At 39.8% G+C, this 25,374-nt stretch overlaps 1 protein-coding gene across 1 annotated transcript in view; it reads right to left on the bottom strand.

The window, feature by feature from the left end:
- GRM8 (glutamate metabotropic receptor 8) overlaps positions 1–21,795 on the bottom strand; it is a gene marked incomplete at both ends in the record, with an annotated part of 740,123 nt that extends 718,328 nt beyond the window's left edge. Inside the window, one exon of the mRNA XM_080818039.1 lies at positions 21,286–21,795. Within this exon, the coding sequence (XP_080674165.1) occupies positions 21,286–21,795 (510 nt within the window). The remainder of the gene's footprint in view (positions 1–21,285) is intronic.
- Positions 21,796–25,374: the final 3,579 nt, after the last annotated feature.

Raw genomic sequence — 25,374 nt, forward strand, 5'->3', positions numbered from 1 at the left:
GAGAGTAAAAAATTTATCAATGTTATGTAACAATTACATGGTAGAAATAGGATTTGAACCCAGGTTCATCTAACCACAAAACATGTGACTGGGCCTATTCCCCAGAATGTCCCTTGCCATTGCTGAAGTGGCTGAGGCTGGTTCTATCCTGCAGCAATTCCTATTCCAAGCCACATTTCCTACAGAATTACTGGATGTTCTTAAAACTATACTACATTCTCTGACCTTGAGAGAGTGAAACAATACAAAAGGTATCTGGAATGGATAACGATAAGGATCAAAAGGAATTTTGACAGGAAGAAGTTACAAACATACTGTTCCCTATTCCTCCCTTAGCTCTAGCTAAAAACCATGGACATTACATCTAGAACAAACATAAGAAGACTCTGAAAGATAAAGAGAAGTCAAGAATGTTAAGGACCCAAAGACCCAAGGAATAACAAGGTGGTGAGTTCCCAGATTTTCTTTTTTCTTCATATATTTTAGACTAGATTAGAGAACCCAGAAATCTGGAAATTATAATAGGCATAGGAGGGGGAAAAAAAAAAAAAAAACCCTCTCCAAAGAACCAGGAAAGGAGTTAGCCTAGCCCCTTTAGATAGAAAACTTTTAGATAATAATCACTCTACTCCAGCCAAACACTGCAGAAAAAACTGTAGTCCCACCCCTGCCACATCAGTTAAGTCCTGGATAATAACAAGGTATCCCAACCCTCTGACCATGATGATTTTAGAGAAGCTTGAATGGTGAGACTGGACTTGCATCTCTGCAATCCTTCTCTGAGGTGGTATCTGAGGAACCCAGGGAGACTCAGGACTTTACCACTCAGCAGTGCCAAGCCCCAGCAGTGTCAGTGGAGGTCACGTGGAGCAGTGCCAAGCCACCCCCCACCCCCGACAGCCAGAGTGGTGTCAGCATAAATAAGCAATTACAAACATCCTTGGAACAAATGAAAAACTAGAAAGATTTGAAAAAGAATTAAGGATTCTCAGTGAAGAAAGGATACAAAGAAGAACCAAGTGGATATTTTGGTACTAAAATATACCATAACTGAAATTTAAAACAAACAAACAAACAAACAAACATCAATGGATAGGCTTAACAGCAAATGGAGAAGATAGAAGAAAGAACTGGTGAAGTGAGGATAGAAATTACCCAATCAAAAGCATAAGGAGAAAGTACATTGATAAAAACAAACAAACAAACAAACAAACCAAACAGAGTCTCAGGGACCTGTGGGATTATAAGAAAAGATCTAAAATTTAGATCATCTGACTCCCAGAAGAAAAGGGAAAAGATGGGGAAGCTGAAAAAGTATTTACAGAAGTAATGGCTGAAAACTTCACAAACTTGCAAAAGACAGACCCAAGACTCAGTGAACACCAAACAGGATAAACCCAGAAATCCACACCAAGACCCATCATAATCACACTTCTAAAAACTAAAGACAGAGACAAAAATCTTGAAAATAACCAGTGAGAAATGATACATTAACTACAAGAGGGAAACAAATGGAATGACAGAGAATTTCTCATAAGAAATCAAGGAGGCCTGAAGGAAGTGGTGCAATGGCTTTCAAGTATTGTAAGAAAAGAACAATCAACCCAGGATTCTGCCTAGAGAATATATTCTTCAGGAATGATATTCCCAGATGAGGAAAACTAACACACATATCCTAAAAGAATGGCTAAGGACAGGTCTCTAAACAGAAAGGAGAAGATTTACCAAAAAAAAAAGGAATCTTGGAACATCAGGAAAGAAAGTGTAGCAGAGCAAAACCAGGGGTAATACAACAGACTTCACTGCTGTTTAGTTTTTTAAATATGGTTTATAATTAAGGCAAAAACCCATAACACTGTCTATTATGGTTCTCAAGGTACACAGGGGACATATTTAAAACAATCATAAAAGGGGGAGGATAAAGGGATGTAAGTTCCTATACTTCAAGAGAACTGGTAAAACGTCAACACCAGTAGACGATGATGAGTTATGTATATATAAATGTTATATGTAGAACCACAAAAAAAGCTTTTAAAGAGACATACTCTAAAATACAAATCAAATCAAAATAACACCACTCTAAATTAAAATGAAATTCTATAAAATGTTCAAGTAACTCACAAGAAAACAGGAAAAGGGCAAAAGAGAGACTGAAGAGAAGAAAGTGGGAGCCAGTGGAGGCACCTCCATCTCTTACACCAGGAACATGCTGGAGCTAACTAGACCTTTTCCACAGGGGAAAATTGTCTGTCTGCTATTTGGGTACACATCTGGGGTGGAGACAAAGAAAGGAACCATCCAGGAAATTCCACAGAGCTTTTCCTCAGGAATTACAGTGGGTTGGTGAATGCTTGTACTGGTAATTGTGGAAGGCTCTTTTCAAAGCCAATAGGCTGACCTGCCTTCACACCAGAAGGGGATCCTTGCTAAGCCGTGGGTCTCAGCTAACCTTCAGCACAGTGGAGCCTTGCTCCTTAGAGAAGGTGGTACATTTACATTCCAATTACCAAGGCAAAAGCCCCACTTTGTGTGCAACCCATGCTGCTGGGGACAAAAAAAAATGGAACTAAGGTGGCTTTGATGAAGGTCTGATGAAGATCTAGACAAGGGGAAGAAACAAGGAGATCATTTGAATCCCTGCTCCAATGCTTAAAGAAATGAGCCAGATTCAAAATCAGTCAGACTTGGTAAATGCTCCCTCCCAGATATATATAAAAGACCTATATTAAGAGGCATCTTCAGTCCTAGCATATTAAAAAGAAAACGAATTCTGAGTTCTAGACTCATTCAACCTCCTTTTAATTTCATTAGAAGCAGTTGTCCTGAATCCTTCCAGGCAGGTGAGGAGCCCCCAATCTTATTAGTAAACCATTTCATAGGATCTGCTGGCCCTTTGCTCCTGGTTCCCCAACCCTCTGTTTTCTAGAAGACTGCTTCTGAAAACGTTCCGTTATGGTTGTTTGTAACTTTTACCCTAAAAAAAAATTTTTTTAAGGTGTTTGGGAGGGTATTTGTACATTACATAACATTCATTATTCCAAATGTAATTTTAATCAGTTCAACATAAAAGTATCTTAATATCCTCAGTAATGGCAAGTGTAATTTTAAATTTTAAAATCCACATTAGGAAAGAAGGGGCTTTGATTCATTCTCTCCTTCCAGTAGGTATGATCAACTTGGCACATACCTCTGACCTACTTTTCTACCTTTCCTTCCTCTTTTCTTCCCTCTGCCTTTTTTCTTCCTTTTCATTCTTCCCCCTTATAATAAAAAGCAAGGCTGACCTCAAAAATCTGATTATTCCTTCCCCTTCCACATACTCAGAAACCTAAGACTGTTCATAAAAGTAGTTCTGCTTTTCCCAGAAAAATACCTGTTTTTTATGTTTGCCCTGCCTTTGGCCAACTCTAACATATTTTTCTATTGGGTTCTAGTCTGGACCACAGATTATTAGAAGGTATGTTTGCTGACAACACCAAGTAGACTCCCTTAAGGTTTGAGAAACAATCTTTCTTTCACCAAAAAGCAAACCACACAAGGAAGGCTCTCCTCTGCCTATATCCTCCTCCAACTTCTCAAGAGTAGAATTGGCCCTTGCAAAATATTCAAATGTTTCTGAAAATTCAGAAATGAGGTTCTATGGCTTCTTACATACTGTTAAATTTGAAATTAATGCCTAAAGTTAGTTTAGTTCTTTCTGCCTTCAGGTGATCAGTGAACCCTAAATTTCATGCTAATGCTCCCAAACCATTTGCCTGCAATACAGGTCTCACTTTGTATTTCATTTTAAATATGTCCACATCATCTCATGACCATGGTTCCAAGTGTCTTTCAAGCTTGCTCTCCTCTTACAGGAGGGCTGGTTTTTATTGTGTTAGTTCACAATGCTCCAACTTTCCAGTGGCACACACTGGCACATGGAGCTGGTAGTTTTCTCAAGTAGTTCTTGGAATCCATTACCATGGAAACAAAAGATATTAAAAGCTGTTTTTATCTAATAGGAAAATCAAGAGGAACTCTAAAAACATTGGAAGTGTTTTCAAAGTAAAGGTATAACCAAATACATCTTAGCTGGGTTAAAGAAGTCTTGGGGTGGAATAATGAGGAGGAAAAAGGGAGCAGGTGGGTAGAGTGACAGGGAATGCACAGAGCACTGGAGGGCTCTGGGGCTGGTTAAGTGATGGACAAGTGGGGTTGCTGCCCACGTTTGTCCCCAAAGGTGGCTATAAGAACCCAATTCTCTTCCCCTCCCAAGGTACAGGAAATAGTTAGAACTCTGTTCTCTCCCCTCATATATGAAAATGTGTTATCTGTTTTTCTGACGTTGATAATATCAAACATTGGTCCCAATATCCCTACCCGAACACTCTAAACTGGAAATGAGGATTAAATGAAAGAACCTTAATACAAATACGCTCATTTTATCATCTCTGTATTTGATCTAGAACTTAATCTCATGTGTTGAGGAAATGCTATCATGGGTCGTATTTTAGTTTGGGAAAGGAGTAGGCGCAAACCACATGTATTTATTTTGATGTTCTCATTGTTTTTCTGAAGTCCAAGTAGTTTTACCACATCCTGCCATTAACTTCAAAGAATAATTTTGGATACATTAGTCCTTCCATGGAAAACTTCCTGATACATAAAGTGATCTGGCCATCTGTAATAATATAAATTCTTCCCATTCCGTATACTCCTTGGAAAATATCTGTAACAAAAGAGAGCTCCCATCAACACTGCTAAAGGAGTACATATTTCCCAACACTACCTAGAGAACTGTGTGGCCACTCCAGGAGCAGAGAAGCCATATGGGTTCATGGGAAGTCACACTCAATCCTTGCACTGAGGCCACTCCCCACTGAAGATGTCCTGGCCCTCCCATCTGCCATTGCAGCATTCCACACAAGGCTTACAGTGTAAGGCCTATAGAGCTGAAGTCCTGTGTGTTAAGTCTTCTGCTCAAAGGCAATCTTTTAGAATAGAAAGGAAAAAATGGAACTTAACTTAGAACAGGGTTGAACAGTAGGATTGTGTTCAGGGGAAGGAAAGCGTAACCAAAAGGATTTAAAATCGTACTGTACGAAAGGTTATACAAACCAGTAGTCCAAAGCATGAACTTTTGCATTTGTCAGACCAAGGTTTGAGTATGGCTTGACCACTTTCTTTTTTTTTTCTTTTCAAATTCTTATTTAAATTCTAGTTAACATATAGTGTAATATTGGTTTCAGGAGTAGAATTTAGTGATTCATCACTTACATATAACACCCACTGGCCACTTACTTTCAATGTTACATAAGCCTCATTTCCTCATCTGAAAATCATTATCTATCGGATGGAGTTGTGATCAAATAAGATCAGGCATGTAAGTGTTTAGCACAGGTCCCGGTCTATAAGAAGCATTCAAACATTAGCTCTTGTGCTGTTACTATTAGGAACAGGTAAAGCAATAGGAACTTTCAGCCTAAAAAACTCAAGACACAGGAATGTCTGTCTCATGAAAAAGAAATGCATCAGAAGACAGGAGCAGGACCCATGCATAGAAGTGATTGACCATAACATCGGCTCCCCTCTTACACACCCCTCCTAAGCACCACGATTCCAGCTGGCTAGATGGGCTTTCCCATCCTTTCTGGAATTAAAACCATTCTTTAAACTCTTCCAGGGGGAGAAAATTTTCAATTCAGAATAAAGAAAAAGACTGATGCCATTACAAAATGGAGTGGGCCAGTTTGTGAGATTATTAGTATCTCATCACTGACAGTGTTAAATCAGCTCAGGATGCCTTCATTTGGTACCTACTATGTGCCAAGGGCCATGCTAAGTACTCTCAGGAACATGAAGATGAGTTAGGCATGTTCCTTGCTGTCAAGAATATATTCTAGAAGGGGGTTGGGTGGAGATATATTTAACACAATTACAAGGAGCAAAAGGCAGCACTGAATCACTATGTATCAAGAGTCTTAATAGATTAGAGTCTGCTTTGGATGAAAAGCTGTAATGGAAGATCTCAGAAATTCCTTCCATCTCTAAGGTTCCATAATGGCAAGTATTAGGAGAACTAAGAAAAACAAGTTTAGAAAAAAATAAACTAGTTTGTGCCAAACGTCCTAAAATATTTTTTTAAATGTCTATTCGTGGGTATGATAGTTGGAAATGGTGGAACTCCACTAAGGAATTTAACTGAATTACCTAAAACAAAGTACAATGCAAAACTATATACTTTTTCCTTCACAAGAACCACTTTCTAACAGGGCATAGATTCTTTAAGGCTAATTCTCATCAGAATGTAGATGTGATCAGCATATTTATAGATTTTACATTTATTTTACTTCAAATCCTAAACTTATACCACTTTTCTAGAATGAAATATTAATACTATTAGTTTAAACATCATGAAACTTTAAAAATAAGGTGCTAAAATAATATTTATTCATCAACCTTGGATTACCACAGTATTTTAGATCACTGATTTAACATCTATTTTTTTTATCATGTACTATGCCTAATACTGAACAGTACAGGCTAAAATTTAACTGTAATTATAGTCTAAAAATACAGGTTTTCATTTTAGTTCCTCATAATTCAAAAAATACATAAAAGTAAATATAAGTCTGAAGCTCCAAATCCCAATTCTCCCAGCATGTGTTTAAACCCATCCAGCTTCGCATGGAGACCCTTGGCCCCATACTCCTCCCAGGACAGTGTTGGCTGAGAGCAGCATGGAGGTGACAGATGGGGCATTCAGTTAAGGAGTGGTGCTGGGTTATTTTATTTTCGTTAGAGAAGGAAGCTGTGGGAAGAATATTCTCCACTTAATCTATTTTATTTTCAGCAAGGTGTTACCTGTAAATACTAATTTATACACACGCAAAACTTCACTAGGTACTTTAGTTGCATGAATATAAGTGAAATAAAGTAATCCAAACTAAAAAATGGAATTTCCAGCATTCTTTTCCTCAGGCAGGGAGTGGGGCTGGGGAGGGATACAAGGCTTTAAAATTCCATCCCAGTGGTTTCAAAGACAACAGAGCGTCTTATAACTAGCTCCCATTTAAATCAGTGAGGTTATAAGAGTAGAAATTACAAGTTAAGGTACTGCAGCATTAAGAAGAAAAATAATCATTTATGCCATTTTCAGTACAGAACCAATTTCCAAATCACTCAAAATACAACATCGAGAATCCTGTAAATTCTCCAAATTTTTACATTGTCTAGATCTATGACCACTTTGTGAAACAGAGAAAGTACAGATATGATTACTTCCAGTTTAGTCAGAGGTCAATAAGATAGAAATAAGAAACTGTGGGCCTCTCAAGGACAGTGGTTTTGCTTATTGGAATAAGGCAAATAAAATCAATTCACTGATAATGTATTTCATTTCTCTCTCAAAAATTAATGATATACCTCTGCTTAATGAGAATAACATAAACAGTCAAGATATGCATGTGACAAATGAAAAAAAAATTTTTGGATCTTAAGTTTTGTGGATTTCCAAAGTGCAAAGAATTGGGGGGGATGGGGGTAAGGGTTTTCCTTAGTCCACTAGCTCTGTGTATGAATCCCACAGCAATTCACCTCCTTTACCTATGCCTACCCTGACTGAGGGCTTAGCATTCTGCCCTCTCCATGCTCTGTACACACCTGGCTCGGATTTAAGCAAAGGTCCCAAGTTTTGTATTTAATGGGAGCAGGGAAATAGCCCTCCAATCTTCCTCATTTTAAATCCTCCTAGAAGATGCTTTAAGTGATCCTTTGAGGTTTTATCATAGGAAAGAGACGTTATGAAGAATAAATAAGGTTTTCACTTACTTCCATTTTCACATAGTTGAACAGGACCAGACACCAGGTCAAAGGTTCATGGGATTCCCTACGTCTGGAAGAGCCCTCCTCTTCTCCTGGCTTCTGGGTTGATGAGCTCCTACCCAACCCTCTGGGTCCTGCCCAACCGCCCCATTACCATACAAAGACCCTGACTGATAACTGCAACTTCCTCAGGTGAGGCTGGCCTTTCTTCAAAACCTGGCACCACACTATAGCCCTTATTATATCGCTTTATGATATTTGGGTTATTTTACATATTTCTCCCTCATTGGATCTAAGTAATATGAAGGCTTAACATCTACTTTCATAGCTGTTCCATAGAGTGTCAAACATGATGCATATACTTATGAGACATTGAATAAATCCCTGCTGGGGGACTGATTTATTACTACCTGCTACACCTATTAAAGAAGGAGAATAAGTGAATAATATTTTATTCCTGAGCCACAGTCTCCTCATTTCTAAAATTAAGAAAATACAACCTGGCATTTCTTCACCTTATTCTGCTTCTCTTGGTGGGGAAAGAAAAAAAAAAAAAAGATTTAGCGCTGAGTTTAAAGGAAAAGTGATTTGGGGGAAATTGGAGGGGGAGATGAACCGCCAGAGACTGTGGACCCTGAGAAACAAACTGAGGGTTTTGGAGGGGAGGGGAGTTGGGGGATGGGTGAGCCTAGTGGTGGGTATTAAGGAGGACACGTATTGCATGGAGCACTGGGTGTGGTGCATAAAAAATGAATCCTGGAACACTCAAAAAATTAAATTAAAGTAAAAACTATACCAATTACTATTTGGCACCTCTGATAGGATTCTGTTCTTCCTAACTAGACCTCATTAAGAATTCTGCATTATGAAAATATCATTTCTTTCTCCCTTTTACCTGTAAGTAAATTATCCATGTTTGATAAGAAAGAAAATTTACCAGGGTATAACTGATATGTGTTTGCCTGAATTAGTCACATGTTAAACAGGTAGAGAAAGATAAGTCATAGTGTGAGTCAAAATTTAATATATTTAGGTCCAATAGTTTTCCGATTCTCCAAAAATAAATGTGACTTCTAAGGAAAGTACCTCTGAGTTCTTTCAGTGCTTACATGTCTGACATTTGTATCAGAAAGTGATAGGTATAAATGTTACACAGTTCATCCCTGGAAGAAAGAAACATTATTCCCTCAATAAAAAGATAATATTCTTTGTTCAGAGTGGGCCTGTGTTTCTACGATGGAACACTGTATCAAACATGGAAAAGAATGGGAATACCAACCCAAAAGACAGATTTAAGAGCTGCCATCCGGCTTTGGGATTAGCCAGCTGCTTCCCCTCAACTACAACTCTACCTCCTATACCATCAAACTGGGGTTACTGGGAAGGAATCCAAAGGAGCAAAAATTCATTATATCTTTTTTCAAAAGTAGTACTTTTGTTTGGTTCTTGGATCAACACCAAAATTTAGCTCTGCTTATCTTTGGATCATCCAATCCTCCCCTTGGTCTTATTTCTTTAAAAAATGGACTCTTACCACCAAACACGTACTTACAAAGAATAAAACTACCACTACTTTTTTAGTTCAGTTGGCTGGAGCATGGGGTTGGTGAGGTCCCTGTCTCATGTCCAGTCTTCAGAAAATCTAGAGAGCCTTTCTCCATGCCAGAGCCTATTTGGACCTATTAATTGTGTTGTTTCTTGGGCAATGACTACACGTCTAATACTAACCTGCCATTGTTCATAAAATAAGGCAAGTCAGAATGAAAAACTGAGAAATTGGAAAAAAGGTATAACTCAAAATGAATACCTTACTAATGGTAGATATCAGTGTCTTCCTCCTCATTATCATTACAGCAAACATTTATGGTGCTATTAGCCAAGGATCTTGCTTAGGACTCCATGCAATTTATCTTATTTATCTTCATTTAAAACCTTATGAAGGAAATACTATTATTACATAGTCTTTATAGATTAAAAAAAAAAAAAAAAGCTAAGACTTAGATTAACCAACTTGCTAAGGTACTATAGCTAATAATCATTACATCAGAATTTGAACCCAGGCAGACTGATTTCAAAGCTTGACTGATTTCATATAATTTGTATTAATCTGTTTTACTCAAAGAGTATCAGCACCACTAGGTAAGTATATTACAATAATCTGTAATTTGAACAGACAGCTCCTGATGATAAATATCTATATGCCACAAATACTTGCACAACAAATTTTCCTGAGTATGAAGTGCCATTTGTTTTATAAACAATATAAATTCAAACATTCTCAGAGCTAACATGATAAACTACTTTGAGAACTCTTAAAGAATTGCCACAATGTAAATACTTAGATTTAAAGTGGGAGAAATAGTACAAGCACTCATGAAAGCAGTTTAATCTCAATCTATGTGAAAGAAGCAAAGGTGAGAACCTAGAACAAGAATACATCACCATTCTTGGGATGCCTGGGTGGCTCAGTCGGTTAACCCACTGCCTCGGCTCGGGTCATGATCCCAGAGTCCTGGGATCAAGTCCCGCATCAGGCTCCTTGCTCGGCAGGGAGCCTGCTTCTCTCTCCTCCTCTGCCTGCCACTCTGCCTGCTTATGCGCGCTCACACTCCCTCTCTCTCTTTCTCTCTGACAAATAAATAAAATCTTAAAAAAAAAAAAATACATCACCATTCTCACATCCCCAGGGAACCCTAGCGTGGCTGTTGGGGGGGGGGGGACACAGAGACATACCCATGACCTCTTGGGAGCTGGTCCTAACCGAGAGATCTGGGGCTATATTATTCCAAGGAACTCAGTGTCCCAAACACAGGGGGAAGCCTAGGAGAGTCTTGGAAGGAAACTAGTGACCAATATTGAAAACACATGCCCATTAATTTGCTGAGCCTAACGGAGAAAAGCAGGAAAGACTGGCCTCATTCTGGAAACAGATAAAGGAGGCTTTGGATGATGCTTTACTGGGACTCCTTCCCACCCCATCAGCCTGATGCTCATTATGTACTTAAAATGCATAAAGATTACATGTATATTTCTATGTTATTAAGAATGCTTAGAGATAAGGAAAATCCCTAATTACAGGTAAAAGAGATGTCTCTGTCATTTGCCAGAGAGCGTATTCTATCACCTAAATTGGTAAATAGGCCCTTTTTCCCCCACTATGGGGAAAGAAGGGCCTCTGGTGACCCTCTATTGATTAAGACTGCTGTGGAATGTTATTTGCAATCTCATTGCATAATGGGAATCAGGAGGTAGCTGTCATGGTTTCTGAAGACAAATTGCTGGTAGCTGAGACAAATCATAGCCTCTTTCGTCTTTTACTATTCTCAATTCCCAGTTAATGTGTATCTTACAGTCTAAGTTTCTTAAATCAGTCTGCTCCACTGTCACAGGTAGTAAAAATGAGTAAAAGTGGTAATCTGAGTGACCCTGCTTTAAGAATCATGTTCAAGTGACCATTATGCTGATCATTACTCCTGAGCTATGCATTATTTAATAAGGAACACAACTTCCAAAAGGGCACACAATTAAAAATAGATCCATACAGCAGCTGCTGTGATTATGACCAATATGAACAGAAATCCAACCAGGCATGAGTCAAGAGAAAAAAGTCTGCTACCAGACAGAACATTGTTCAATCTCATTTTTGTTTTGTGTACTTTGACTTGCTAAGTCAGCCAGCAAGTGATTTATATGGAGCAGTGGTTCTCAAAGTGTGGTCTGTGAAACAGCAGCATCAGCATCACCTGGGAACTGTTAGAAATGCAAAATCTTAGACCCCAACCCAGACCTACTGACTCAGAAATTCTGAAGGTGGGCTCAGCAATCTGTTTTAACAAGTCCTCTGGGTAATTCTGATGCATGCTCAAGTTTGAGAACTACTGGGCAGGAGCCAGGGGACACCCTTTGGATTCTGTCTTCCCAGAAAAGTACACCTTTCATTGCAAAAAGTTATCTTCAGAAGAGTCTGGGAAAAAACCTGTCCTGAAACCAAATAAAACCACTGTGATCTTCCATTTTGTTGCAAACCTAAAACTTCCTTTAAAAAAAAAAAAAAAAGCTTATAAAAAATTTTTTTAAACCAACCACCACAATTTTTAGGGTGAATGAGTAGAAAGAGCACAGAACTTTCCTTATGCACATATGTGTGCATTCACATGTATATATGTATGCATATATGTATGCATGCATGTGCATGTATGTTGTGTGTATGTGACTATTTGCATGTGTGTATACATGTGTGTACATATATGTACGTGTGTGTACTGATACACATATATACACAACACACACACACACACACACACACACACACACACACACACACACACACACACACACACACACACACACACACACACACACACACACACACACACACACACACACACACACACACACACACACACACACACACACACACACACACACACACACACACACACACACACACACACACCCCCCCCCCCCCCCCCCCTGACTTGCTCTACAAAGTTTTTCAGACAAGTTCTTAATAAACTGCATCCAGGGGCATCTGGTGGCTAAGTCCTCTAAGCACCTGCTTTCACTTCAGGTCATGATCTCAGGGTCCTGGGATTGAGCCCCGCTCTCTGCTCAGTGGGAATCTGCTTCTCCCTCTCCCTCTGCTTCTCTGTGTCAAAAAAAAATAAAATCTAAAAATATATATATATAAAAATCACATCCAGTGCAGGGGGCAGCAGAGGCCTACACGCTGTTGGCAAAGCCTGATGGACCGGGATGAAGGGTGAGGCCTTGTGGCAGGGCTCGGACTCATGCCACCTTCGGCCGGTGCGGGGGGGAGGGGGGGGGATGTTGTACAGAGGGTGCAATACAGAGGGGGCAAGGGGGCCGCCCCAACGCTGAGTGAAAACATCTTCCTGTTTGTGCCTAACCCCATCATGAGTGTGCTGCCCCTGGCTCTGGGCCCAAAGAGAGGGTGAGGGGCATTGGGCAGGCTCTCTGATCCCACCTTGACTGTCCTGTCCATCCCAGGTTATGCCCGGATTGCCTTTGCCATGGTTTCTTTCTCCTTTATGCCCTGCTGCCCCCTCAGGGCCTCCTCCTCTTACTTGCTCAGCAGACTTCTGGATGCTTTCCACGGACACGCTGCTCGAGCCCTTAATCAAGCCTGCTCTGTTTATCTCTTGTGCTGGAAATGAGTTCTTCTACTGCTTTCTCCACCTGTTCAATGTCTCTGAGGGACCTTTAGTTGGCTCTGTGGGTTTTCCGAGTGGGCCTCTGAATCACTGCCCTTATCACGGTGCTCGAGTCTCTCATTAGTGTCATCCACCTGTCACAGGCACCCGGAACATGGCTGGCTGGGACATGGTGAACTGTGCCAGAAGCCTCCAGCCCCTGACTGCCCACCTGCCCTAGGAGTCTCACTGTGCTGCGCGGCTTTCCTCTCCCTCCTGCAATGTCCCAGGCTCACATCTTCCTAATGTGTAGTCTGGCCTGCTGGCTGGGGTGGGGGAGGGGGGGAGTCAGCCTCTTTGGTGAGGTCATGTTCTTGGAAATCCTGAGGGCCAGTCCCACCCCTGGGTTTCCCAAGAACCTGGACTTCCAAGTCAGAAAGGATACTCAGGAGGCCCCACCCATAGAGGCAGGGCTCCTGGGGCACCAAGAGGCCTGTATGAACACAGGACATTGTTGCACCTGCTTGCTCAGCCCTCAGGTCTATCTTGGCATGAGACTTGAAGGACACCTGAGTGAGGGAGACAGGCCGGGTTTCTCAAAAGCAGGGAGTCAGACCTGTGCCCGTGGCCAGAGGAAGCCTCCAGCACCACATCCGGGAGGGAGAGAAGGGGACATGCAGATCCTTTCCCATCCCAGTCTCCTGTATCAGGTCTATCCTGGCTCTGAAAACCTCAATAATAAATGGGGGGGGTGGGGGGTTACTCTCCAGGACTTGGTTTCCTTTGAGATACTCTTGAACCAGGGCATGGGTTGAGGGGAGCTTGTGGGAAAATGAAAATCTCCCTGGATGCTTTTCTCCTAGTTGTTTACCTACTGGCTTTGTCCTATCAACCCACCATGACCTCAAAGAGAGGCCTTCCCTGCCACCCGAGCTCAAGCTCATGCCTTGTCTTTGCCCACCTGCTTTATTTTCTTTATGACATTGTCACTGGCTGTCTTCATTTGTTTGTATACCCCATATTTTCTACCCACCACCAGAATGTAAACTCCCTGAGGACACAGACTTTTCTTGTTTCTTCTCTAATCCCACAGTGAGGATGAACCTTAACCGGGCATATAGGAGCTTAACAAATATTCACAGACAGGAAAAAAGTAGCAAATAGCATCCATTCACAAGCCATTCTTGTAGAAAGAGTCCTCACTATTTTCAAAACAATCTCGTTACTTAAAACACTCCAAAGATAGGCATTAATCACTAAATAAGTTCTTCATATACCTTCAGTATTCACAGTAGGATTTCAGACTGTTCACAGCTAAGGAAAAGAAAAGTAAGATTAATTTAAGTTCACGAAGTTTAAAATATGCTTCACCCGACAAGAGTCACGATGCTCCTTAAGTGTTTTGAGCGCATGACCCTACACTGACTCCAGGTTACTTCGTGTCATGAAAAGCCACAGTCTTTTTATGACATGTGTGAGTCCGCATTACAGCAAGGCGTTCTGATAATTCATTCCCTTTACTGCTCCGTAAAGGGGCCCTATCATACCAAAATTCCCTTTGGGGCTGATGTGTTTACATGAGCCTCTAGCATTGCTTAAACTTTTTTCCAAATGATAAATGATCTTAAGAAATCAAAGTGAAGTAACCTATCACTAAGCGATTTATGAGATAAACGGTCTGTTCATATAATCAAAAGCCAAACAGCTGCTTAAAATGAGCTTCTTCGCTCTCAATCCTATACAAATATCAGAATCACCTAGTAATTATGTAAAATACACCAATACCAGGGCTCCAGCCAATTTCGCTGGTCTTGGAGAGTTTGAGCATATCCACATCCACTTTTTTAAAAGCTATCCAGGTAATGCCAACGTGCAGTCAGGGTTGAAAATTACTGAGATAGAACTATATTAACCAACACGGAAATGTCTCCCAGATGTATCATTACATGCAAAAAGTCACAAGACATAGATCTTTTAATAAAATTATGTGTATAATTCTATTAAAATGAATTTAGATATGGTCTCTTTCCATTTTACACTATTTACTTATTCATTTCTTAAACTTTCCAAAATGAGAATGTGCTCATGTCTTTTATTTTTTTTAATTTTAAAAATCTGTTTAGAGAAAATGTGAATTTGTAGGAAAATGAGGAAGCACATGAAAATAGTAACTCCCGAAATACACTATGTCTCCTTCTTACCCCCCTTCTTCCTCCTTCTGTTCCTTTTTCTCAAAGAGTATAAAAGTAAAATAAATAAAATTCCATTTCTGTCCTATCGACCCAACACAGACTATTTCCAACGTTTGGGATTGGGGTGAGGGAGAGAGTAGACATAAAGGAGATAGAGAGATTCAGTTCATTCATTCATTCATTCGTTCGTTCGTTCGTTGGGCAAACATTTATTGGATTCTTAGGTCCATGCTAGGTGCTGGAAATACAGCAACAAGAAGAGATACATGCCCTCATATATATCAAGATATCATCCTGCCCTAGTGAAACTCTGTACATGTAACAAAGAAACTTAATCTCACCAAGAGAAGTGAGAAAAGACTTCCCAAAGTAGAGGTAGACTTCATCCTGGGGTTAATGGTAGCCATTAAAGAATGTTAAGGAGGGAAGTGACATTACCAAGTCCACATTTTATTTATTTATATAAATTTTATATATTTTTATAAATATTTATATCTTGCTACAAGTCCAGTGACCATGGACAATGGTCACTTCCCCAGTACTCCCACTTAGAACCACTATCAGAGAGAACACCCCTCATCTTGCATCTGTGAGTGGGTTCTTCACAAAGTTAAATTAGAGCTTGCTACCACGGCAAAGGATTGATTTAAGGAGTTTATCTTTCAGTTTGCCGTTATCTATTTACCATCAAGTAATATTTAACATGAAATGTTACCTCCTCCTGAGTTTATTGATTGGGCTCATAGATCTGTCCATCTAACCAAGATGAGCCTGACTACGGCAGATTTACTTCATCTGAGTTTACAGTTAATAAAGCCCACTGTATGCGATAAATGACTCACAAAAATGCTTGGCTTTATGGAAGCAGTTGCTACAATTAGTAGAGTCTCTTGAAAGAAACCTATCTTTGTAAACATAGCAATGTCGGTAAAGACTTCCAGGGTAATGGAAGGTTTCACTGTACTTCAGCTACTTCACATTAAAGTCAATTTTAGCCATTTATAACTGGACCACTTGCAGATGTAAAGAAGTTATCCCACCCAAAAATGGATTTCTATTTAAGTCTTATTTGATTGCTCTGGGAAGTATACACTAAAAACTTCCTAACCCCTATCCTTCGAAAGTAGAAAACTCATTCTCTAGGTAATGCTAACTAGAAAAAGAAGAGAGAAAGAAATTATATCTGACACTGCCCTCTTATGACCCAGATGCATCTATGTGGACATTAATGTGAGTGGTTACCTCCAAGCATTGATGTGCTATTTTTAACTGAGAACATTCAATCCTTGCTCAAAGTAAGTATATGATTAGTGTTCTGAGGAATAGAATTGCTCTAATTTAAAGGAGGGGGTAGAAAATGTTCTAGAAAGGGGAAAAAATCTGAGCTCTTTATAAAACATATGCAAATTCCTCAAACTTGCTTTAAAAAAAATGAATTATGGGCTTCCCAGTCAACATTTCCAAAAGCCCCTTCATTCTTTTTTAATTCTTTCTAAACTACACAATCTCTGAGAGCTCAGCGCCTCTTTTCATTGGTCTCTCTGCAATACAAGAGCCACCAGGGTGGCATTTTCACCTCTGGATACGTAGAACGTGAAGCAGTTCTGGGCTTGCTATTCTGCAGTTACATGTCACATTATCCTAACAGATACCACTATTATCTAAAACCATTAACTTGCTGTAAAGATTAAACAGTCCACCTAAGTGAACACTCTGCCCTCATAGTAACCCATTTATGACATGTGTGTGTTTTAAGGCACAGCAGTGCTTCTAAAAAGTTCAGATCCTTAAAGTCCTCATCTGTGGCTCTCCAAATTGTTTCCACTCCCAACACACCTAAGAAATGCGAAACACTTCAGTCCATAGACATGATTCCAGGGGGCTGGGGAGGCATATACTCACACACTGGGTCCTATCATTTGAAAAGCCTCTGATGTCATTTTGATAAGCCAACACACCCCACTGGGGCAATGAGGACAGAGAAGGGTATGAACCCCACCTCATGGGGCTAAAGATCACTGGTTTAGTAGAGCATTCATTGTCTTAAGCACAGAGACCATAGGACAGCTTCTAGCTCTAGCCCCCTGTCCAACTCTCCTCTGAAATTAGAAGCTGGCTTTTTTTTTTTTTTATTTGTCTCTGGGTTTTGATAGGAAGAGAAGCAAAAATAGAACAACATCTCTTCCGCTAGAGAGGAGTAGAGCCAGCTGTACTCCTGGGCAAAGGAGGTGGCCACCCACAAGGTACAGTCTCCGCTGGGGGAGCTGAATGAACCTCTCCAACCGATGCCTGAATCCCCTTCATAAAGACAAATTATTTCATCTCACTATTAGTGATCCTGCAGAATATAGAATCTTCCTGACTTACACATAGACATACTATATGCAGATGACTGATAATACAGAGCTCCTTTCCTGAAACCAGGCTTCGATTAGAACATAGGAGACAGGGGACAGGAGTAGCTGCCACAGGAAGAACAAGGCTGAAGGAAGAGAGAGATGCCTGGAGGCCTTTGTCTCCCATACAGCTTAGCCCAGGCAGATACAGCAGGTGAAGACAAGGCTATTCCAGGGTTGTCCAAAAAAAGAGAACTAAGACATCTGGATATTACTTCCAATTTTAGCACAAGTATTTTCTATAGAATTTTAAAACAGGTGCCAGCTACACTCTCAAGACCTCAACTAATGTTTATTGTTGGGCAGGAAAGTGAGTAAATTCATTAATTAGGACCTTGTTTATCCTTTATTATCACATTTCATTGTTTGTGTGTTTTCTTTTTTTTTAATTTTTATTTATTTTTTTATTTCTTTTCAGTGTTTCAGCATTCATTGTTTATGCATACGTGCCTTCTGTGATACCCACCACCAGGCTCACCCAACCTCCCACCCCCATCCCCTTCAAAACCCCCTCAGTCTGTTTCTCAGAGTCCACTTCAAACCAAGAGGAACTACCTTCTTATAACTTCATTAATTTAGGAATAAGTGGCAATATATTGATATTTGTGCATCTTTTTGGATTCTATGGGTTATGCCATCCTGAAGGGCTCCAAACTCCAAAAAACTGTCCTAAATATTCACCTTTATTTAAATCATAGCATTTGGCTTTATCACACTATTACTTTTCAAAAAGAAATTGTAAGCCAATCTCCAATGCACTAATTTGCTAAACATTCCTTTGCTAACTATACTAATATTTTATGGCAATCCTAGGATACATGTTTAAACAGAATGCATTCACACATAAAGTGAAACATTTTCTCTTCCAAGAATGATTATCATCATTTCATGCTTAGTATCAGTGTAGAGTGCTAGCTAGAGTCTCATGTAAATCAAAGTGAATTAAAGTAGCAAAACAATAAAAGTTATCAACAAATTCACATGCCTGTGGCTCTAGGTTCAGCTGGAAGATAGGCTAAGCACCTCTAGTCTCTCACTTACTTTTGAAACACACACATTTTTCAAGCCCCAGTAATTTGGTTAATAAATACATTTGCTTCCACATAATAAATGCTCAGTCTGTGCCAGTGTACTGATTTTAGTTATGATATTCACCATAGCCAACACCCCCTCCTGACTAAAAGTCACCCACTCTCTGTGATTTGGTCAAGGGTGGCAAGAGCAGCCCTCTCATGTGCTGACCACTGCCTTAAGGGCTGACCTGCAACACTGGGCTCTGTCCAAAGAGTCAATGGTAATTCCCCCACCTGGGCAAATAAGGTCCCTCCGGAACTACCCAAGACAGTAAAAAGAGAATTGGCCAGTCGATGACAGAACAGAACAAAGGGAAGCCAGATCCAGCCTACATAAAAGCCAAACCCACCCTTCAGGTGGCCTGAAGGTCCCTTTGGCAGCTCAAGGAGTTGAAGGACATGGGCAGGTACTGGTGGAAACCTTCACCTGCATTTTCTCATTAAATCCATCCGAAAAACCTAACATAACATTATTATCCCCATTTTACAGATAAGCTGATTCTATTAATGTAACATTAATGTCAACACTCTTTAAAAAGCTCAGAGAAGCAATTATCACCAATACTCCACTCCTCAAATCCTTGTCTATATTTGGCTGGCCACCAGACTATATAGGAAGGAGATGGGATTCATAGGAATTATGACGGGACTAAAGGGAACAAGAATTAGTGTATAAAGGAAGGGTCACAAAAGGAAGGGAGAAGATTCTAATGAAGGTTTCTCTCTTCTTATGTTGTAAGGGAAACAGAGACACAACCTCAAAAACGGAGAGAGAGACAAACCAAGAAATAGACTCATAACTATAGAGAACAAACTAATGGTTACCAAAGGGGAGGTAGGGGGTAGGGGGATAGGTGAAATAGGTAATGGGGATTAGAGCACATGTATCATGATGAGCACTGAGTAATGTACAGAATTGTTGAATCGCTATATTGTACCCCTGAAACTAACAGAACACTGTAGGCCAACAGAATTAAAATTAAAAGCTTTAAAAAAAATAAAATAAAAGTGGGTGTTGTTGAGCAACAGTTACTGAGTTAAAAACAGAAAAGAGATGCTTTGGAGCAAGTGGGAAAAGAAATCAAGTCAGAGAGGAAAAAGATGGTGGGAAAGTGGCTGAATCTAGACACCATCACAGAGCACAAAATGGCATGCAGCTCGGAATTGAGACTTGTGAGAGAAATTCTAGATCCCAGGATGTGGGGAGAGACATCTGGAAAATCCTGGTCTTCATCTTGTCTCCAAGCAAGGGGTCAGCTAGCCCAAGGGAAATTATTCTAGAAATGACAAATTAGAGCACCTTTGGCTGCCTTTTTTAATCTCGTGTCCTTCTCATTGCCAAGAGACTCTTCCTAATGTCCTTCCAAATGTCTCCAGCACTCTATGCCTCTTCAATACCCCTTAGACACAGAGAGCTTCTGCTCAGCAGCATCCTCATTTCAGAAAATTTCATCAATCTGAAAATAGTCATTAAGCTGCCTCTTAGCATTCTGTCCTCTAAACTAAAGGGATTCATCCGGAACCTGGACAGCCACCTAGGGAGAGGTTACAAAGAAGATTCCAGCATACAAAGTGAGCCAGACTCCATGGTGCCCCAAGATATCTTCCAATCCAAGAGTCCTTAATTCAATCCCTTTCATCTTTTTTTGGTGAAATTTTCCATCAATTTGTTCAGTTTTGTCACCATAGCTGTCACCTTTCCAACTTCTCCATATTCCTTTAATGTTTTTAAATCTAATATGCACAGGAACAGTTTTTCACAATATGAAACAAAGCCTCATTAATTCCAAGTAAGTTGGAAAAGTCAAGTCCTACTAAGAAACCAGTGAAAAGTATTTTCAATTTAAAAAATTATCTATTATAGAACACTTCATAATAGATATTAACAAGCAAAATAAGAAAGTTAATGAAAGATGGCGAGTCACAACAACTTTATTTTTATGGCACCTCATACTTTTCAAAGTATTATTTCATACATTATTTTGTCAATTTTATTCAATATGTAAATGCAATTTATAGGTAGTAGATCATCAAACCTGTATCAGAAAGGCTTGAACTATATCCTGCTAAACTTGAGCTTTTAACTCAATAAGAATTAAATATAATTATTCCAAGTGTGCATCAGAGCAGTCTGAATTAATGAGGTTCTGCTCTACTGTATTTATTATAAACCTGACAATTTTATGGCCATATTATATCCCAGGGTGTCACTCCCATCTACATGTTAATAATAAATACTATTTCTTCACATAGGAACTTTTGTCATAACAGAGCATCCCATTTTAAAGAAGCTTCACCAAGTAAATTATCTTATATCTCAAACACCATAGAAATGCTTTATATGAAAAATGTGCTAAGATTTCATTATGCTTTCTGAAAACACTTGCTTTGACTTACAATAAGGAAGATATCAAAAGAGGTGAAGGACTCATTAGAAATTATCACCTGTTTGTTCAGGGTGGTGGTTGGGGGGGAGTCACAATTAATCCAAACTAAATCAACACATGTATAAATCCAGTCACAGAATCATCTATTTGAGGAACCTGGGTGACCTTGAGAAGGTCTGTGAACATCTTCACCATGTTCACTTTCTTCTTAAACCTGTGGTTGGAGTCAGAACAATTTATTGTCTTTTCACAACGGTCAGAAAGACAATGCCTTTACCTACCTTAAAAAGTCTTAAAATGTTAGCAACCATGATGGACACGGAGCTTGCTGCAGCACCTATGACACCAGAAATCTTGTCAGGCTTGGTGAAAATGGGTGGATCTCCATTAGCACACTTCACGTCGGAAGCGTCTTTCTCTATCAATGCCTGCACGAACGTTAATGACTGCTCCAAAGCATAGGTGTCCCTGGAGCACGTGTCAAGGATCCGGACACCCAGAGTGATATTGGAGAGGAGGTCAGGGTCCTTATTAATCTGGTCGATTGCATAAAGCATGGCCTCCAGTCTGTGGATCCCCTTTTCCTTCTTCAGCTCCCCACAAGGTACCCCTCTCTCTCCCTTTGCATGGACAGGGAAGAGACCCCCCAAAATGATGTCCCCATCCACGCGTATGGAATGGGCATACTCCTGGCTGTGAGTTCTTTGCATCATTGTGAGGATCCAGTAGAACTTGGCGGTCAGGAGGAAGAAACAAGGGCAAGAGGCTGATCGTTTTCCCTCGCATACCATTTTCTCCACAGGTGGTGTTGCAACCCAAGACCCAAAGTTTATTCTTGCCACAGAAGAAGGGGGACCACCAGAGGCTGCACCTTCTGGAGGCTACCATCAGGGCCCATGGGGGAAAAGGCTCTGTGGATTTCAGCAAGTTTTCTTGATTTGAATGTCACAGTGAATTTCCATCAGACCCCTAAGGTTCAATTTTATTTCCATACAAAGTCAACTTGCCTGGAATGGTGCAAAAATTAGAATAACAGCTGAGGTTCTGAAGGTGGGATGAGGTCAACAATTCACGTCCTTGAAGTCAGCCCTGTAGCAGAATTATTCCTGGGGGGGCAGGGGAAGGGAAAAAGAGGGTTCAGTTCAACGGGTCTACATTTTTCATATTTTTAAGCCCTGTTTATACCAACCTCTTTTTTTTGTTTGTTTCATTTCCCCTATTCAATAAGAAACTAATTTTTTTTGTCCCCCTATGATTCTGAACACCTGGCTGCACTGCATCCAAACAGAGAGATTGATGACACTTTTGGAGCAAGGGAAACAGAAAAGTATCAGAAACTAGGTTGATTCTCCCGAGCCACAAAGTATTTTTATTTACCATTTTATTTCAATAAATCCAATTTCCATGCAGGTAAAAATCCTGTGATTGATGGCATTATTTCTTTTCAAATCTGTTTTTACTTTTTACGGTTGTCTGAATTTAGCATTTAAATGGTGTCCAAAAAATCATAATGTAAGTTTATTTTCTGTGATGTATTCAACAAGCCAGTCATCTGTTAATGACATTTTTTGGTGCCTCAGATTTCCCAGTGGGGAAAAAAGTGATTATTCAATCACAGAAAGAAAGAAGGAAAGAAGGAAAGAAAGAAAAGAAAGAAAGAAATCAAAAGACCCAGAATGTATACATCTTATAGCTTGTGAAAAGATTTAACATAAAATGTCAGCTATTTTGTATAAATTATCTTCTTGTTCTCTGATAACAAAACAAAGACTTGAAAAGAGACACATGAGGAGGTTTATATGTGAAGATATGCCTATAAATTTGTTGGGGTGGAAGCAATGGGTATTCTCACAGTGCTGAAAGTAAACATTCTTTGATCCCTGAATCACAAGGAGCAAATCAGAGCTGGAGATCAATTGAAGAGCTTCTTAATTTTGTCTGACTCAGGGGGGAAACCAGTTATTTCATCAAGGCTAGAAATAACCTAAAATGAAAACGGCTAACCAGCAAATCTAGAGAAAAAGTTTAGGACCTTCAATCTTAAAGAATTCCATGAAGTTCTTCCAAAGGACCTTTGAGGAGGCTTAACTGAAACCAAGCACTGACTTAACATAAGAGAATCTGATATTTGAAACACACTTATAATTAAGCGAATAAACAGCACCAACTTGTTTTGGCAGGATGGTTCATCTAAGGCTCGTTTCTAACATATATATATAAAAAATATGTTTGAAACCTGAAATTTGGACAATTCTCCTCGAACCTAGCCAGTCAACATCTGGTTGTATTTTGCATTCACTTGTTTAATTTCCAGTTCATAAAATTTTCCTTCTATCCTCCCTGTCCCGAAGGAAGGATACTGCCTCCCTAGAGGATAACTGAACATATGTCCAAAAGCCTTCAGAGAAAGCCGCACTTTTTTCACTTTTGGGTTAGGAAAGAGGGCTGGCTCATCATAGCCCTCTGCCCTGGATTTCTGTGCATACACCTGGAGTATACTCAGAAATACAGCCAGTGGCCCACTCTGCTGATATGGTTCTATTCTGCCTGTGACAAGCATCCCGGCCTCCTGACACAGGCTAAGCCCTAGATTCCCTCTATTCTATCCCCCAAATCATCCTTTTCTGATTTTTCTCACCACTTGACTGATATTCCCTCATGTTCAATTCTCCTAGCAGCTGCTTCTCCCTCAGAAAATCTGTGATTTGACAATAGCCTGACCTCGGGCATTCCACAAAAGGAAACACTCAGAAAGTCAACTTGACTTTCTGGATTAAAACCATTTAAGTGATGGACCATAAATTACATCAACCACCCATTAAGAGATGTAGGATTATGTTTTACAGTTTCACAAGGAAGACCAGTTATAAGACAGTAAAACCTCATTAATTCTGACCACTAATTTAGAGCTTGAGACCAAGTCCACATGGCTAGGCTGACCCTTAGCATATCCTTTCTGACAGAGCACAGAATAAATGGATATGTGAAGGAGAAACGTTTAAGGGGGAAGGGGAAGGACACCTGTTGTTGTCCAAAGACCAGCCTTTCTTCATTACACCAAGCCACTCCTACGTACTTAAAAGAGTAAATGGTTTTCAATTATACAAACATAAGAACAGTCCATCTGTTAATTACAAATCATCCTTCCCTGCTTATGTGGCATTAACCTAGTTCCACTCGCTGTATAGTCCTGGAATAAAATTGAGTTTCTTATAAAAGTATTTGTGTTTGAAATAATGTTTTAGTTTCCTTAGCATCTCATAAGTCTGTTTAGAGCTTTAAGTTAAGGAAAGGTTGGGGATGACCAACAGTGAGGCAGGAATCATTTTCTTCGGTGGGTGAATGCACTTAAATGGAAAATGAGATGTTCCATTTTGGTTATTATTGATTGGACAGCTCACTTGAATTTTTGCTTAAGTTCCCTCCCCTGCGACATAGAATTAATGGTGCACAACCTCTCGAACGCCTGGGTTTCTTGTTGGTGAAGGGACGATAGAACCCAGAACCTGCCATGCAGCACACACAGAAACACAGCACCTGGTCCAGGCTACGTGCTCAGTAAACAAGAGCTGTCATTGCTAATCTAGTCTGTAACTCATTTTCCACTAAGGCAGAATATCTTTTTTCTGTATTTGCCCAGTTGGTGAGGTTTTTACTGAATTTTGTCACTTTAAAATTGAAATCAGGGGACGTGTTAGTGTCTCAGTCGGTTAAGCATCTGCCTTTGGCTCAGGTCATGATCCCCGGATCCTGGGATCAAGTCCCACATGGGACTCCTTGCTTGGTAGGGAACCTGCTTCTCCCTCTGCCTGCCCCCCACCTTGTGCACTCACTCACACTCTCTCTCTCTCTGACAAATAAATAAAATCTTTTCAAAAATTAAATTAAAATCAGAATCACTTATAAAATACTGAAATATTGCAGTTATTTCAAAATTTGATATGACATCATAAAAATCAGACTCTCGACAACTGTAAAGTTTAGTTTTCCTTTTAAATCTTAAGGACAAGGGGCACCTGGGTGGCTCAGTGGGTTAAAGCCTCTGCCTTCAGCTCAGGTCATGATCCCAGGGTTCTGGGATCAAGCCCCACATCGGCTCTCCGCTCAGCAGGGAGCCTTCTGCCTGTCTCTCTGCCTGTCTCTCTGCCTACTTGCGATCTCTGTATATCAAATAAATAAATAAAATCTTAAACAAAATAAAATAAATTTTAAGGACAAATAAATTTCAAAGTTTGTAGAAAACCACATAAATTCAGTTTCATTGTATAATCTTACATTGCCTAATCTTACTCTTACGCAATACTTATAAGCTTTTATCTAAACTCATCCTTCTTAGAGTCAATGAGTTTTAAAGAAATAATGACATTTTC

Source organism: Martes martes (assembly GCF_963455335.1).
Source record: "Martes martes genome assembly, chromosome: 11".
Classification (NCBI taxonomy): Eukaryota; Metazoa; Chordata; class Mammalia; order Carnivora; family Mustelidae; genus Martes; species Martes martes.